Source organism: Toxotes jaculatrix, chromosome 13 (assembly GCF_017976425.1).
Source record: "Toxotes jaculatrix isolate fToxJac2 chromosome 13, fToxJac2.pri, whole genome shotgun sequence".
NCBI classification, from domain to species: Eukaryota; Metazoa; Chordata; class Actinopteri; family Toxotidae; genus Toxotes; species Toxotes jaculatrix.
Genome location: NC_054406.1, coordinates 21210284 through 21228503, shown reverse-complemented (window position 1 = coordinate 21228503; position 18220 = coordinate 21210284). Strand labels below are relative to the sequence as shown.

The following is an 18220-nucleotide window of genomic DNA, read 5'->3' as shown; positions in this document are numbered from 1 at the left end:
TCTCGGGTTAAGGCTCACTGGTGGGTGACGTCTGTATGAATTACACCTTCCATAAAGCTGTAATAGGAAGGACAATCAGCAGCTTGTATCTGTGCAGCCTTGTAGGGTATTTACCTTTTTATGTGGGTGTAAATTTGACATGTGCCAAGGACACGGCTCTTACCAGATGTCTTTCCTTTTTGTATTGGCTCGTAGAGCCACACGTAGTACAAACAAGCTCCAGAAAAACAACAAAGACGGGGGCCGGTCAGGGTCATTCGAAATGGTCTAAATCCTGCTTCAGAGGCAAAAAAAAACAACCCAAAAAACAATAAAATGGTCAAAGTGAAATACTGAATTTTTTTTTTTTCCATCACATTTGAAGCCGAATCAGCATTTATATCCCGAACGGTCAAATGCAAACACACAAAGATGTTTCATCCACAGCAGTAAAAGGGAATCACAGCTAATAAACAAGTAAATGAAAGGTTTTTTTTTTTTTTTTTACATGTGCTATGGACATATAATTAAACTAATGTGCTTCTCTATCAGCCATTAAAAGGACCTGCCAGCTGTACAGTATGAAAGGGGGAAATCAGCAGAATAAATGTATCTATAATAATGTATAAAAAGTATGAAGCTGTCTGCATAAGAGCTCTGATTGCTGCTTGTTGGATCTGTCATAATAGCTGCAGGAACAGGAACAGACTGAATTATGGGTTGTTGGTCTGATGAGAAGAAGAACAGAGGTGGGTGAACATTTATGGGTCTTATCCAACACGTGCCGGACGCATCCATGTGGACACGGGGGGGGGGGGGGGGGGGGGGGGATTGGGGGGGTGAGCTTATATCAGACCCTAAAACATGTGATGATGCTCCAACCTTAGTCCAACCACAGTCTGATGTCCAGGAGAAAGACAGCAGTGAGAACCAGCCTCTTTCTGATCGAACACAGTTAACACAAGTTTTACAGGAAAACTAAACACAAACTCTACAACATGATCCGTGTGATACAAGTGAATATAAAGAAAAGAAAAGGGCAATACAAAGATACAACAACTGATCTAACAGATGATGGTGAAACTCCGCAATAAAGGTTAGACAGAATAATGGAACAACCACAGATGTATGACACACAACTCAAATCCTAATGTCAGTGTGTTAAAGACAGACAGACGTGTGTGCACTACAGCAGCAGCAGCATCATGAGACGTGCAGCCCTGTGATGCTGTGTCACGGACGTGAAAACACAACAAAGCATGTGCAGTGTTTCCTTTGTTGCAGAGAGAGCTGGCTGTTCAGCGCCCCCCCCCCCCCCCCCCCCACCCACCCCCTGCTCCGGCCTCTTCGCATTATTCTCGTCAAGCGGAAGCTGTTTAGTATGCCGTGGGTGTAAATGTGGAGATTGGCGGGGCACTGGGTGGCAGAGCAGGGCCACTCTATCATCAATGTGCCCATCGCTGTTATCGTACGCCTAATGACATCGCTCTCAGGCGGCATGCTGGGAGCTCGACTGCTGGGAGCCCGGCTCAAATGTCTGCAGGCGCTGACGCCTCCCCGTCGTCAATTCTCCAGATAATGTCTTTCACGGTTCAGCGGTCTTACAGGGCTTCCCTCCTGTCTGGCCTTGAAATGAGCAAATTAATAGTTCCTTTGAAACAAATTGGAATTACACCCCTCGATGCCTTAATGTCAGAATGCAAGAGCGTTGATGTCCCGGGTCTGACTGCTGATGGAATATGAAGATCTGAGAAACACAATGGAGAAGGGGGGGGGGGGGCAGTGTGGGGTGGTGTAAAGACATGTAGGAGCCCCCCCTTCCCCTCACCCCTTACTAAGACACACACACACACACCTTCGCTCAGCATGGACCGGTGCAGCAGTGCTGTGTGGTCTGCGTGAATGGAGATGGGAAGCGTTTTAATCCTCCACCTGAAGAGGGAGGGGAAACCCCTTCTGTCCCCTGTGAAACACTGTGAGACCGAATCATTTCATGTTCACATTATCCAGACCTGTCTGACTTCAGCTGCTCATGCTGCAACAGATCACTTGAAATAAAACACAGCACTTTTATTTTTGTCTTCCTCTGTGTCTGCTTACCCAGAATCCATTTCAAATCTCTCCTTCTTAAGGGATGGTCAAAGTACTGATCAGTAGTGGGTTTTTTTTTTTTTTTTGCAGTTCAGGTTTATTGGCACTTTAAGGGATAATTCCAGATTGACTGTGAGAGTCTGAGAGAGCTTTGGCCTGACAGTCGTCTGTGGTCACATCTAATGATCTGTTCAATTAAAAGTAATCATTACTTCCAACTTTACTTCTCATTGGAGGTAAATGGGCCTTGTTTAGCATCAGATTAGATGGAGGGGTTGATCTGAGATAATCAGCCTTCCAACACTTTTTAACTTTCTCTCCGTGACTTCACTTCATTTTCAGCTGCTGAACTTCTGCTGACGAGTGAGCGATGGTCTCCACGGGGGAGATCAGAGAGCCTGGACCCTCAGACTGTCCGTCAGGTCAAACTATCATCTGGCTAAGAAACAAAAAAAAAAAAAAAAAGAAGAGCCCAAAACTAATTCTATTCTTTACAAAGTATGTAAATACAGTCTCTGAGAAGACACATTTCCTAAACATGGAAGATTTTTTATTACAAATCCAGATGACAGTATATTGGTATGCAGCACTTAAAGATACTGAAAATCAAAGATAGAAAAGTTTCTGAACATCAAAACCAAACTGGATACTTCACGTTAAGTGTAAAGAGGTTAAGTGAGAAAATAAGTAAATATTTCAAATGAGTAGAAGTAAGAAGATATGCATAAAATATAAAAATAAAATCCTCCTGCCAAATGCTGAGTGAAATGCGCACGGAGACGGTGGAAAAGCACGTCACGTCGCCGCCGTCGGCGTCAGAGCGGTGTGTGAACGCGCTCTGTGGGCTCAGCCTCCGCTCTGCTCAGCCTCCATCTTGTAAACAGGACACTGAGGATACTCTGTGCGAACACAATGTCTGATGATCATTAGTGTATGAAAATAGATTGCGTGGAAAGTGTCATTAATACATCAGGTGGCTGGGCGGTAACAGTCAGACACATATCTCTGCTGTAGAAGAAGCACAGTGGTGTGTGTGTGTGTGTCTGTGTGTGTGTGTGTGTGTGCACCTGCGGCTCGGATGCTTTAATGTGCTGCTGCTTCATGATGATGTCTGAAATCTGTCCATCTGTTCAGCCCCCCCCCACCACCCCTTGCCCACCGTCCATAAAAAGTACAAACTCTTCCACCTCGGATTCCAAAGATGATCAGCATTTAAACAGTGTTTTCTGAAACACACCTCTGGATGCTAAACTAGCTGGAGCGGACACTAACTGCTGGCTGTCTACACACTTTGGGGAGGCGAGTCGAAAGTTAGGTGTGCTATAGACTGAAGGTGAAGCCGCGGAGCAGCGGTGTGTTGTACGTCCTTCTTACGTGGGCGTTCAGTTTGGAATCTCCTGCTCTGCTGTTTCCTCTTTGACGGAGTCATCTTCCTCCAGCTGCTCCTCCTCTTCCTCCTGCAAACAGAGGACATGTCACACGGTTACACAGGCAGCCTCTGTCTGTGTGTGTGTGTGTGTGTGTGTGTCAGCAGTGATAGCATCATATCTTCCTCCTCAGGAGGACTCAGAGCCTCTGCAGCCAAACTCAATCTACTGATGAAGACCATGAGATGTGGCTGAAAGCAAGTTTTGCGGACCTAAAGTGGGGGGGTGGTTTCACCAGCTGCTGAATATTTTTATCGTTTAGTTTAATACAACTTGGTTTGTTGGCAGTTCAAAATTCCTGCAGCTTATAAAAACTTGAGCGTTAGTTTGGGCACGAACATCCAACACTGCAAAAATCTGTGTGGCTCAACTGTAAAAAAAAAAACCCAATCTGCAGACACACAGGTGCAGATGTGGACAGATGTGGACAGATGTATTTAGATGTAAAAGGTTTGGGTAGAGTTTATGAACGTTTACGGCCACAGACATCACTTTGTATCATATTGATTTTTGAAAACTTACTTTATATAACGATTTACGTGTATAAAAGTTTTTATGTGCTGTTTACATCCATTGATTTCATCAGTAAAATACAATGGACCACACGAGCTAATTAACTTTCACCATCAGGCTTTTGATTTTAGATCCACTGTGCTGAAGAAAGAGAACAGTGTTTGTACTTGTTCCACAAAGAACAGAACACTGACTTCTTCTTTTTTTTTTTTTTATAAAATAACAAACATGATGTGTGGTGCATACGTGTATATGTGAGGTGACACACAGAGAGCAGGAATCACAGCGGGCCGACCCCCCCCACTGGATCCAGCCCAGTTAGTAAAGCAGACAAAGTGAAGATGACAGTGATGAGAGCTGCAGCGGTGATTAAACGACTCTGACAGATACAATTATCCCCCCTCCAGAGGTTAATACACACATCTCCACAGCAGAATGTGTGATTACCAGGTTAGGATCTGCAGCCCACAGCACCTCATGAATCCACAGCAGACATGAGTTAGGCTCTAATTCTCTGTCAGTCAGGCCTGGTTTCACTCTAACACAACCTCCTTTGTGTTCTCATGGAAATACACAGATATTATTTGTTAAATATTTTTAAACCTTTCCTGATAAACTGATCTGTCTGCTCTCTGCCTACAGAAAATGTTGGGAGCTAAAAAAGAAAAGATCCATCTGGAAAAAAAAAAAGAAAAAAAAAAAAAAACCTGGACTTTGAATAGACGAGCTTCAGAACTCATCTTTTATCATGCTTGTTAGGTTTGTTCCCACTCTGCAAGCCTCTGTTACCAGGTCTGAAATCCATCAGACTCCATCAGAAAAAAGGATGGAGTCTCCAAACTCGAGCAGAGTTAAGATATTTGTACTTTTCCTCATTTTCCTAAAAAGAAAATAATTTAGTGTCGGGCGACCTCGGAGAGGAAATGAGAGGCTAATTCACCAACTGGCAGCGGGTTTGAAGTTGGATCATGCTTTTATTTGTTTAACACTCCTCCCACTCTTCCTGTTTTTGACTTGTATCTGAGACCTTTTAATGTTAAGCATCTGGACTTGGTAGATTGAAAACTCATTTTATTGCCTTACCCTGAATCTCATAATGTCATTAAACAGACATGGGTTTCATAGGCCAAATGTTTCTTTTTCTTTCTTTCTTTCTTTCTTTCTTTCTTGTGCTCTCTCTTCCTGACAGTGGCATTTTTACAGATACAACTCTGAAAGTTGTATCACAATTTGTATTTTTTTTTTCAAACAACAGCCTCTTGTCATTCCAGCATGTAAAGTCAAACTTCACCCAGCTCACTGTCGCTGATATCTGGATTTTAGTTACGATATAAGTCGTCATGAAGACTTCAAACAACTTTTCTGATGCATTACATAAAGTTTATAAAACATAATGAAGGTTTATATGATGCATATAGATGCACCGTCCATTTAAACATTCAAACAGCTGCTCTATCAAAATTCAACCCTGCCAATGTATCTGTCATGTAAAAAAAAAAAAAAAAACCATAAGCCTCCATCTAAATGTAAGGCGTCAGGCTGTTTCCTGTGTTCTACTGTAAATAGCTCAGAGTGGAGAGAAAGAGCAGAGCTATCTGCAGCAGTTGTTAAGCTGTATGTGTAGAAACAGTGAATTAAGGTTGGGGGGGTAATGCAAAGCACGGCCCATCTATCATCTCCTCACTAACAGGAACCTTGTGGGGGCCTCGGGGAGCCGTCCTGATATGCAGTCTCCCCTGGAAAAAAAAAATGTGCCACTTTTTTTTTTTCCTGAACTCTGGATACATACTGGTGACGGTCCATAGGGCAGATATAAATCTAGCTGTGGGGGTGACACCTCATGAACTCCGCCATCGTATACAGTGGTGCCATCCACCAAATCTCCCTGACAGGCCTGCCAATTTTCCAATTACCTGTGGCACCATCCGTTATCGGAGGGCCAGTCAGCTCTTAAATGGGAAACAAGAGGGGAGGAGGGGCCAGCGCATGCTAACTATCTCATAAAGCCAGAGATGTGCCTCCTGAGCCTGCTCAACTGATTTAGCACGTGTCCCTGGGGGAGAGGGTTGACACCAGTCCTCCCGGCCTCTCGGGCCCTTCTCAGGATTTCTCGTGTGCTCTTTTTAAATCTCCTCCTCACTCCAACCCCCTCAGCCACACATCAAGTCCTGCGTCTGCCTGAAGGACAGCAGACGGGTCTAAGCGCTCCACAGCTTCACCGGTCCTGGTGTTGTCCTTCAGTCTGGGTTAGAGACCAGCAGCGGAGACAGACTCGGCCCAATCTCTTCATCTGTTTTCAGGTTCCTTTTGAATCCTAGTGAAATAGCGTGCTGGAGGTGATACTACATGTGAAGATTGCCTTCCGTTAGAGCCCGCTGCTCATTTATCCGCTCTTATAGTCAGGCTTATGGGGGGAGTCTACAGATATTACCTGTGCAGCATGCAATTTAAAGTGTTGGACAGATGGAGAAGACATGCTGTTAATCATGTTTGAAATGCACACATCACCTGGGGAGTGTCGGACGAGTTGTTTGGGGAGGGGTGTAATTGCTGTTAGGGAGCATATATCAGACAGTCATGTTATAATTCTTTGACCCAGCTCCTTCATGGTTCACAGCATTATTCAGCTGAACTGAAATATACTATACTGCAGTTAAAAGAGGAAATAAACCCGTCTGAGAATCCCAGCATTATTCAAAACTGCATCCGGAGACTTCCTTGTTCACTCGAGGGCATCTGCTGCTGCCCAGCCACCTACCCTAACCCTATACCCTAAACCTGATTCTAACCTGAACCCCAAAAAACCAGGTCTTAACCCTCAGGCTGCCATTTAAACTTGTGGGGTCCAGCAGTTTGGTCCCCTACAACTATACTGGCAGACAAGAACGAGTCTCGTTGAATGTCTCCCCTCTTTTATCCCTCCTCTGTGTTTCTGATGGCTTTTCAAAGTTCAACAGCTCAAACATTCAGACTCATAAACAGCTTGATGAGCCCAAAATGCTGAGATCTCAATAATCATTTTCACTACAGAAACTATAAAACTCAACCAGTAGGAGGGTAAATCAGAAACACAGCCAGGACTGATGTATTAATGACCAGTATTACTCTGCTGAGACACAAAGGACTTCTTAAAAGGGCCTTGATTGCAGTAAACTAATGTACTGATATGACACAGAGGAATGAACATCCTCCACACACAATTTTATTTACACTAAGAAATAAAATTATTAATATATATTAAACATACTTAAAATCACATTTAGTAACATAATATTGACTGTGAGTAAAAATAGAGACTAAATGTTTAACCCCAGAAACATACAGGGCAGTGTACATGCAGCCTGAGAGGCAGAACCTGGGGCAAAGAAAGTCTGCAAAGCCCTGCCCCTGCTGCTGGTAGACTGCAGTCATGACTGAAACAGAGACAGATGAGCACCCCTCTACTCTGTCTGAGAATGTCAAACTGGAACTGTGCACGTGGATGGGGGGGGAGGGGGGACATGTCCACACATCCCCAGTTAAAATCACACCCTACATATTTTTTTTTTATGTTTTATAGATAAGTAACAGTAATGACTCTGACTACAGAGGTTGCGGTATGGAGCTGCGTTTAGCATCAGTGGCCCCTCCTAGAGACGTTTGCTTTGCAGAGAGAGAGGAGAGACAGACGCTCACCCACCGACAGGCCTGCGGGAGCTGATGGGCTCTGGCATTGTGGGATATCTCCATCAATTCCCTCTGGGGAGACGAGGGAAAGGAGACGGGAGGAGGGCGGGTTTGTTTTCCCTCACTTGCTTTCCATAGGCTGGCAGGCCCCCTCTGGCACTAACATATACAAATATGATAAGGAAATGCCACATTTTTCATTGGAGCGGAGGTCGCCATTTTAAAGGGCAGGAGCAGAGCGCCGTCTCTGTCATGTGACGCAGAGAGAAAGAGAGGAGAGGAGAGGAGAGGAGAGGAGCTCAGACTGAGCCCTAGGTGGCAACAAAAAGCGATCCAGCTCGAACGCTGCTCAGCCTCATATCCCTGCTGCTTACACTATTAATTGCTCCTCCTGAATGCACGCACAAAAACACACACAGACACACACACACACACAGAACGAGATCTGCCAGCCACGCACCCAATGCAATCAAGCTCACAGACTCAGATTAAAACTCCACTGTAAAGGAATCATAATGTGCCACACTGTGTGTACTTTAATAAGCTTTGCCGTCCTTTATCAAGCCCATACAGTCCTCAAAAGAATTAGCAGTTAATTAGTGTGACTGATTTTCTTATCGTGTTTTCTGCTTTCACAGTATTTATTTATGAGTGTGTCACAATGTGTGTGTGTGTGTGTGTGTGTGCAGAGGAGGCTCTGCTTTATTGTGTCCTCTCACCTTTGATGGATTCACTGCTCGCACGGTTAAATATTCAGCAGAGTTAACCCGAGCACTGCTGTAAGTGGAACATCAGGACTAATCCCAGTTTGAACTGGGCTTTACAATAAAACCAAAATTTGGCTCGATACTTAGCTTATAGCATTGTTTAATAAAGTTCAGTGTAATTAATTCAATATCAGTTTAAATGCTCATGAAACATAAAGATATTTACTGGAGTTCATTATCGATTCGTTTAGCTATAGCTCATTATACCTATTTTTATTTAGACATGCCTGTTTTTTTTTTTTTTTTTATAACCTGTATTTATTTCATATTAGCATTTGTGATAATTAGACTTTCATTTCATAATCTGCATATTTAATAATCTATTCCTGGAAAACTTTTTCTTTAAATACAATTTTGTCTGTCTTAATGGTGCTGAGATGATTAACATGAAGAAGAAGAATTTCCTGGAATTCTTTGTGTTCATATCTCACTGTACAAATCCAATTCATATATCTTATTATATTGTACTCTGATCAGCTGTGAATAAGCTCATTACTGGGGACACGAACAGTTTATGATTTATATGCAGTAATGTGTTTGAGTGTAATGCACCAGTATTTTAAAGCCCCCGCTCGCTCGCGCTGCATCTGTAGCTCAGCCCATACACCAGTCTTAATTATCTAGTTAATATTGATATTTTGGTGTGTGTGTGTGTGTGTGTGTGTGTGTAAGATTGCTAACTAGTGTTATCAACTATAGCGGCACAGCAGCAAACTGTCAATCCTGCATATCACTACAGAGACTGTTGGCACATTGTCTTTATGTGCCATTGGATTAAAGCTGTATTTTCCCTATTGCTTTGATTTCTGTGTTTCCTTCCACTGACATATATATATAAGGTCATTAAACCTGTAATGTTGCACACTGTGGGCTGCTGCACTGTAGTGTAGGCATGTGGCCTCTTCACAGCGCATTCTCCCTGTTTTCCTCTGAAAAACATTAAGACATTAATAAAATCTACTGAAGAGATGGAAGCACACTGTCGAGTATGTGTGTGTGTCTGAGTGCCTCCGTGTGTGCAGTGGCATCTTGTTGCCATTCAAGAGATGACACAATTGCAGCGGGTCATAAACAGTGGCTTCATTAGCCCGTTTCCGTCAGTGCGTTACTCGCTACATTTAACCACCTCTGCCCCCAGCATTTCTCCTGCACTTCTGCTCCTTAGCACCCACAAACCAGTCACCAGCGAGCGCAATTAAATTTCATGACTGTGCATATTTGCCATTCCCATTCCATTTATTACAAAGGGCATTCTTTAATGTCCATTTTTTTTTTTTTTTTTTTTTACCCCCCCAAGAAACGTATTTCCATTTTAGTGAGGCATGACTGATACCGAGGTTGAACTTAGCAGGCAATGCCTAATTTAATCAGAGGTAAAACGCACAAGCAGGTCTTTTCTTATCGCCTCCATAACCGCAGATGCCTCCAAGAGGAGGATACAGAGTCAGGGAGAGGAAAGCTACTTCCCCCCCCCCCCCCCCCCCCCCCGTTACCAATCTGAAAGGTTTAGAATAAAGCAGAGAATCAGTAAACAGGTCTCAATATTCAGGCATTGTGGGAATCCTGGTTGCGTATATCTCTGCTTTATTTCTCAAACGGAGCTGAGAGGACACAACATCTCACAGAGAAAATTCCAAAAAAAACGCCTCATAAAATGAAAACAAAGAGGACGGGAGACTTCTGACTGAGCGGTGGATGTGTTTTACATGGTAGGATGAGTCCCCGCAAAGAATATTTAACGCAGATTCCAACAAATCTTATTTTGCACGAGTACACAAAGGCAAAGGACAAGGTCTGGCTCTCTGCTTAAACTCGCACAAGTTGCCTTGGTCTTGTTAGAAGAACTGATTGCTGACTGGGTAAAGTCAGTGTAAATGATTGGTTTGGAGCTGGAGACGCTGCTAAGTAAGTACTGGGTGGATGGGTAAACTTTTGGCCATCAAGAAATGGCTCCAATACATAATGCGATAAAAAAAAAAGAAAACCCACATATTGTTGTGTCTATAAAAATATATTTTTTAACTAAAGACACTGCTCCACAGTCTCCAAAGGGCTGATACAAGATTTCCAAAATGAGCTTCCATAAGATTTAAAGAAGACGTCATGGCTCACTTTAAAACTTGAACACTGAAGGTCGTGTTGGGTCAAACAATTTCAAGTCACGCATTTTCAAAAGCAATTGATTTAAAACCAGCTTTTTCCCCAGATCGAACCATCTGCATTCAAATACTTATGTAAAGCAGAGCAGAGTGTGGGGGCTTCGCGACGGCAAATGATCCAGCTAGCTGTTCCTGTAATGATCCAGTGGAGTGAGAGGAGGTCTGCGGCAGGCAGGAAGCGCTGGTACACATGCACGCTAACAATGAGAAACGCCGAGCTGGTGGCAGAGGAATGGAGACTTCAGCAGGCTGTTGTAGTTTATGAAGCCTTTCTGTTATGATCAAGAGGCTTTGCGCTCATCCCCATTAGTGTGATTTATGGCACCGACGAGACACGGTCCTGCACACCAGCGTTTTTGTTAAATGTATCTGTGCCTGCACAATGTGTGTGTGTGTGTGTGTGTTTGGCTCAACACATGCTTGTATGAGCAAACTGGAACAGTCTCACCTATCCTAAACACATCGTTAGAAAATGTTGTCTTAATCAAAAAAAATAAGAGGCTCCGTGTCAGAAAAATCAAACTGTTATAAACTGTTAATACTGAAACAGAGACAACACTATAAAACTGAGAAATGATTTGTTTGTGTTTTATGTTTTAAACCTGATTCTCATAAAGGACCTGGATGCACAACTTCACTGTTTTGAACCATTAAATGCTTTAATTTAAGTCTAAACTCGGAGCTAATGCATTAAACTGTGTTGTAGGGCTCTAACGAACAATTCCTTCCATTATTAATTAATCTGCTGATTGATTTCTTGATGAAGTCAGTCAGATTTACTATAGTTTACTCCAACGTAAGACAAAAAAAAAAAAAAGCAGCAAATCCTCACAGTTTAGAAGCTGAAGCCAGGGAAAGGATTAGCTTGAAAAATACCTTAAACAACAACAACTTTTTTGTCCACAGATTAACTGACTAATTATTTAATAGTGTAATAAATGAATAAAAACCAAGACAACATATGTGACTATGTTTTGCATGTGAGTCCTTATCAGAAGTTAAGGCCAAAAACATATCTAAAATACCACCACACTTAGCTGTGGTGGGTTTGCAAAAATAAATGTTAAAGTAAAGTTTATTATATATGTTTATGGAAGGAAAGTGTTGTGTTTCCATCCAGAAAAAGCCTTAGCGTCCTTTCTTCCCACGCAGCAGGAGACATGGACTTTTGGGAATGTTATCTTAACGTAGGCTGGAAGTGCGGCTGCTCAGTGTCTGTTACACTGTTTATGGTCATAAAATACTGAGGGGGTCCGAAAAGTGGCCACATATACGCTCTCCGCTAAGAGGGTTATTAGAATAGAGCCCGGTCCAGAGAAATGGACTGCCGGGGGGCCACCGGGGAACCCGACAGCAATCACGCACTCCTGTTTACTCCACAAATTGGCCCCTGAGAGGGGGCCTGGGTGTCTGTAGCGCCTAGTTAAAGTGATTGAGGTGACTCCCAGCCATTGATTTTCCCCTTCGTCTTTGGCGTCCCGCCTGGCCACCGCTGACCACGTCCCGCGCTCCCTGCAGGCTAGTTTAGCTGCCCCTGCTCGCCTTTAAATCACATTAAACTGCAGTTAAACTTTGGCCATGTCTAAAAGACAACCGTCATTGATGAGGTCATCATGTTTCAAGTACCTCATACACATCAGTAAACGACCGCGCTCGACTCGCTGGTGGCTTATTGATCGCACAGTCCTTATGGTATTAAGGCTGAACTTGAATACAGATAAGAGAATGTAGAGAGCAACAAATTCAAATCACACTCAGGGATTTATCTTCATTCCATAGATGTACCAATGACACTGATTAAACCAATCAGACTGCTGCAGAAAAACGACTCTGTGAGAACATAACTAGAATCACCGCCTCACGGCTGAATGCCTCCACCAACCTGTCAAGTCGCAGTTTAAATCCATGTCTGTCCGGACACATATGATATATGCAGTGAAGCATTTGAAGGACTTTAATAAGAGGTATTAGGTGCATAAGTTTTTACTATATTGACGTGTGTGATTCCAGTGAATCCAGAAGCACAGTAGATCTATACAGTCAGTACAATTTCAAGGTGGCTCCCATGATTAGTGAAACTAATTGAGCCTCAACCGAATGTGAAATATGGTCACGACCCGCCCCCCCTCTGTTCCTGAGTGGCTGCGTTGGCTGAATAACGGCCAGGAAAAGTGTTTCTGTGGAACATTATGATGTTACAGTGAAGCTGACCTTCGACCTTTTAGGTATAAAAATCTCATCACTTCATCATTTTTATATTATTAGACATTTGTGTGAAATTTGGTCATAATTAGTGTGTGGCCTCTTGAGTTCCGCCCAAAACATGTTTTATGAGATTCAACTTCTAGTCCGTTCGTCCTTGAGTCCAATGGGGGGGGGGGGGGGGGGGGGCGGGGGCGTTTGTGCCAAATTTGAAAGAAATCCCTCCAGGCTCTCCTGAGATATTGTTTTCTCAAGAGTGGGACGGACGGCTGGACAGGTGGACGGACAACCAGAAAACACAATGCCTCTGGTCATGGGTGTTGCCGGCACAGAGGCGTAAAAACAGGCTAAATGTTAGATCTTTCCGCTAAGATAGACACCCAGTGGATGAGGAGTTGGTAAAGAAAAAAAAGCGTTCTCCCTGCCTCACTCTAAATACCAACCCATGTGATGAGTAATGATGCCTATTTTTCTTTCAATTTACTCTACATAGTAAAGCCAGCCAAGTGTGACACTTCATTAACTTAATTAGGCTAACTTAATTACAGTCTTTCACAGGTCAAGTGCTGAAGCTTCTGATTGATGGCACAGCCTGTAAAGGTGTAATCTTTCTCTGAATTCGGGAATGACATTAAAATGTACATTAGCTGCAAACTCTTCTATGCTATGCAATGCTAACCTTAAGCGCATCATTGTCACATATACATAAACAGAGCTGAAGACTCCGAGGTCACAGCAGAACTTACAAACTGTTTGCTGAGTGGGCGTCGGCCTGTGGCTGTGGAGGAAGTGGAGAAAATTAAACTTTCATGGACAGTAATTTCCACAGATGCAATTCTTTTGATGACAACAAGTCTGAGTGCAGCTAAAGCAGCGCATCCCACACAAGTTCACAGCTGAGTACTTTAAACACTGCCTGAGCAAACTTTAAGAGCTTTTGGCATTTCAAACCTTTTATCCAAATCTTCTGGTCTGATTCACCGTGGCGCCCAGCATGCCAGGCGGCGCTGCAAGGGTGTAAATAAAGCCTTAAACAAGCGCCCCCTTGGCACGGTAACGGGCTTGAATTAAAGGCCATCCGTATATTATGGCAAGACTGTCACTTTATTACCGAAATCAATTCTGCGAGGGCCGAGGGCGACAGCGGGAGGGATGTGGCCTTGGTCGGAGCGAGGTTTATCTAAGTCGAGCAGGCTGAGAGAAACACGGCGTCTATAATGAACTCAAGCCTGTCTAATAAAGCCTTTTATTGCCCCCTTTGCACAACAGAAATGTGTGCGACGCCACCGACGCTCAGCTCCCGCATTCTGCTGCAACACTGTAAAACCTAGCAGCTCCTCTGTAATTTCTACTGTTCTACAAATACCTCGACAATACAGATCAGAGGCGCAACACCGTCATCAAAAAGATATTTTGTTATGAATCACAACCTCCCTGACAGAATCCCATTTACTGTGACCTTTAGCAGGAGACAATAAGAGAAACACCCACGGAAACATAAAGACTTGTGTCTCAGGGTTTGTTTTCTTTGGCAGGAACTACAGTAAGAACACTGCTGTATATTTGTGTTTTGGTCTGGTACCACAACCGAAGTACAAATGAACTGAGGATCACAAAAAAAAAAAAGGTTAGCAAAGTTTTGTTGACCTCTAGAGCATCAGAGCTGGGCCTACAACTCAATATATGACAAGCCTATTTCCCACAATGCATCTGGCATATTCCAGAGATGTGCCGATTGTTAATATTCATCTCAACCTGTGAATTACTGATGGAAACCTTGGATTTGTTTAATGATTCACAGAGATCCGACACTCAGTGATGGCTGATGGCTGTACACAGGTAGCTACAGTGGCTTCAGAAACTATCCAGATCCCTTGTAGATTTCATTTTGAATGGATAAAATTGTATATTGCCACTTAAAAAAACCCCAATGACCTCTCTCTCTCTTATTACTCCACCTTTGCTCACTCTTAAAACTACCAGTACAAAACAAAAAAGCAGTTTTGTGTATCATACTTATTTCAAATAGTGCAAAACATAAACAAGCTGGCTTTCAAACCAGAGACTTAACCAGCACCGTGGTCAGCATCGCATACTGTAAGATACTCTGTGCTGCTGCCTCCGTACCTCCTCCTTCAGCTATCATACATCTTCCTCTCAGATAAGAGCAGTGGCTGCAGGGAGCTCTGACAAATCACTTCCTGTACCCTTCTTTGTAGCAGACTGTGTCATGAAGAGGGGGCTGACTGCCCACTATCTCTGCCAAGCAGCTGAATCTCAGTCGCAACGATCAGGTAATATTCTGCACTTAATGTTGGCATTTAAGAAACATTCCCCCCCCCCCTACAGGCAAAAAAACGGTGCACGGCTTGGCATTTCAAAGTAGATAATAAAACTTTCCTTAAATACAACTCTCATCTCAGAGTGCTTTTTAGATGCCCTTAGTGGAGTCAATTATCTCCCCACACTTGCTATTACTGAGACACTCTGAGCACCTTGAACCTTAAAAGGTCTGTACAACCATGCTTTCTCAAAAATGTCACATTCTTAACTGTCTCTCAAAATGGAGACCCTGCAGTATTAGAAATGGTGTACACGTGTTGGCTTCTTTCATCCATTTGTTGCTTAAACATGCCTCCACAATGTGCCGGATGAACTCAAATCCAATAATAAAGACGCTTCCGAATCAGAAATCTATGAGCTACCTTCCAAAACATAACGATTTTGGTATAATGAGTGTTTTGAATGGGGCTTATAGTTATTGAACATCAGTGATCTTTGCTTTGCTAAAGTTATAAAAAATAAAATAAAGAAAAAATCATACTAATTTGTCACGTCAGCGTAGAAAATGTTTTCTCCTGTCACCAGTGAAATGTTGCCCTGCTCCGGGGGGGGCAGAGCAAGCTGAAGCCCCCCGGAGGTTCTCCCATTTGATGTAAACAAGTGGGAGGGAGGGGGAGGAGGATGGGAGCAACTTCACAGGGACAAGATGCTCCAGAGGGAATGAGATGCAAGAGTTTAAGAGATGGTAGAATGAGGGAGACAGTCACAGAGGCTGGTTTAATACTCATAAAAGTATAAGAATAAAAGTAAAAGTATAAGTTGAAGAAAGTCTATACCACTATGTGGTAGAACAAGTTTCATCAGATGTGGAAATGTGAATTATACAGTGAATATTTATATTTGGTTGATACAATGACAGCACTGGCTGAGTGTTCAAACACAAGGTAGAATGATGTTGTAACAGCTCTGTTAGCCACATATGCGATTCTATGCGTGAAACTCAGTGGAATCCTTTTCACGTAAAGTTAACGTGAGGCCAGGGTTTTCCTGTGCCACTGAAAACTGAGTCACTGAGTCATCCTGACTTCAGCTGAACAAACTTTTCTCAGCTTTAGGGATGAGAAACGGTCGTGATGTTACAGTTCCAGCCTGGGAAATAAATGAATATTGAGCAGAAGGATCACCGTCCGATGCTGCCGTTTAGAAACTGCTGGTTTAACACTGTAAAACACAGTGACAAACCAGGAGAATGGTGACTTTCCACAGAGCAGCACTGTTTCTGACCTCTGCCAGGTCAAATATGAACAACTGTCCAGTGCTGGGTAAACTTCACACCAGAACATTCTTGAAATTGTCAATAATACAGGCCTCCAGTGAGGTGGCTATATATTTATATTAAAACTACCTCAGTATATCTAGGTCAGAGTGTATTTTCTTTGAGTTATGGGTGTAGATATAACACTGGAAATGCTGAAGTGTTCAACAGACTTTGTGTCATCAAATATGAATGTCCTGTTTAAAAATGCAAACATATATCAAAGTATTAGTATGTTCTGGCGAGGGCTGATTAAACAGGACTGGACCTGAGGGTCCTCTGAGGCTGCACTGTCTCTTCAAGCTGCCAGTAAGCACATCTCCAAACAGCCTTGTTTAATCCCAGTGTCCTTCTCCTCCTTCAGCTACCGCTGTTAAAAAGCTGTGGCCTCTGTTCGAACAGCTCTCAGTCTACTCATCTCTAATTAAAGCAGTACAGCCTCTGTATACGGCTGCTGTGCACTGCTGTTCGGTGACACACGACAGCAAGTGACCAAAACAAAGCCTTTATTATTTCAATTTGCCACATTTAATCCTACAGTTTAGCACAGACTGCAATGCCCCACACTGTCAGTTAAAGGTCCAATGGTCTCCATGTACAGTGGCTTCAGAAAGTATATTTACAACACTTACTGTGCTGTAGATTTAATTGTGAATGGAGAACACTGCCTGCAGTGTTGTCTTGGCTTGTGTGCTTTGGGTCATTGTCTTGCTGAAAGGTGAACCGGTCTCAGGGTGCAGAGAGCCTCCCTGGCCCTGCTGCTGAGATACAGCCCCAGAGGACAATACTGTCACCACCGTGTTTTTACCACAGGTATGGTATTAGCCAATCTGGTGAGCAGAGTCTGGCATTGCTCAGACTGGTGTGAACATGATATTGTCAGTGGATGTAGAAACTATAAGTCCATGTATGATATAAACAGACCGGGGAGCCTGAAAACACACAGGGCAGCTTCTGCCTCAGTGGAACTGTGCTGTGGGTCATTAGAGGTTTGGATGGGATCCTAATTGACAGGAACCCTAAACTCCATTCTGGATTAAAGAAATCAGACCTGATGCTAGCACATGGTGCCTGGACTGATGCTGACTGATTCATCCCTTTTTCCATGTGGTATAAAAGCTAGAGGTCAATTATGCCAAAGAGCACAGATGAGACCATCAGCAGTAAATTAATCAGCTGAATGTTACTCAATAGATCACCAAATATTTGTTCAGTGCGTGTATACACTACCGAACGCCAACTGAAAAACAGATGGCCCCTAAAGTTGTACATTCAGATAAAAACGTACTAATAGTAAACTTTAAAACTAATTTGATTCACATAGATTTTTATATGGTGACCACTTAACACTGAAAGAGAGCTTTAACCTTTGGGTCTCCTTCATAATTGAAAGTCTGGGTTCCTGTGATTCAGCATTTCCACTGTGGCTTTTATAATTCACTTCCTCTTTGCCAGCATCAATCAGCCCCTATTTTCCACATAGATGGAGCCAAGCGGGACAGGCTCGTAGTTTCTAGTGAGATGGAAATGGGGATCCATTTATCAATTAGGTTGAGAGCCTCCCAAATGTTACCCTTTATTGCAATTTAATTCAATAAAAACAAGCAAACAAGTAAAAAAAAGAAAAAGAATAAAAAAAAGAAATATTAGTGCAGGGGACGATTTCATTTTTGATGTGTATTTTCATGAAAATCAAATCCTGCTTTTTAAAGATTTTTAAGGTGGACCGATATGGTACTGTATGTTGGTTATTGATTATCGGTTTTCACCGAATTACAATAAGTGAAAGGACATAGGCTGATGTACAGTGTTCATCCA

The 18220-nt window shown here is 43.0% G+C and overlaps 1 protein-coding gene across 2 annotated transcripts in view; it reads right to left on the bottom strand.

Annotated features, from left to right (window-relative positions):
• Nucleotides 1-2160: 2160 nt before the first annotated feature.
• Nucleotides 2161-18220, bottom strand: part of phf14 (PHD finger protein 14) — a 69104-nt gene continuing 53044 nt past the window's right edge. For both annotated transcript variants that reach the window (XM_041053659.1, XM_041053660.1), the window contains exon 18: nucleotides 2161-3527. In XM_041053659.1, coding sequence (XP_040909593.1) covers nucleotides 3453-3527 — 75 coding nt within the window. In that variant the 3' untranslated portion in view covers nucleotides 2161-3452. The remainder of the gene's footprint in view (nucleotides 3528-18220) is intronic.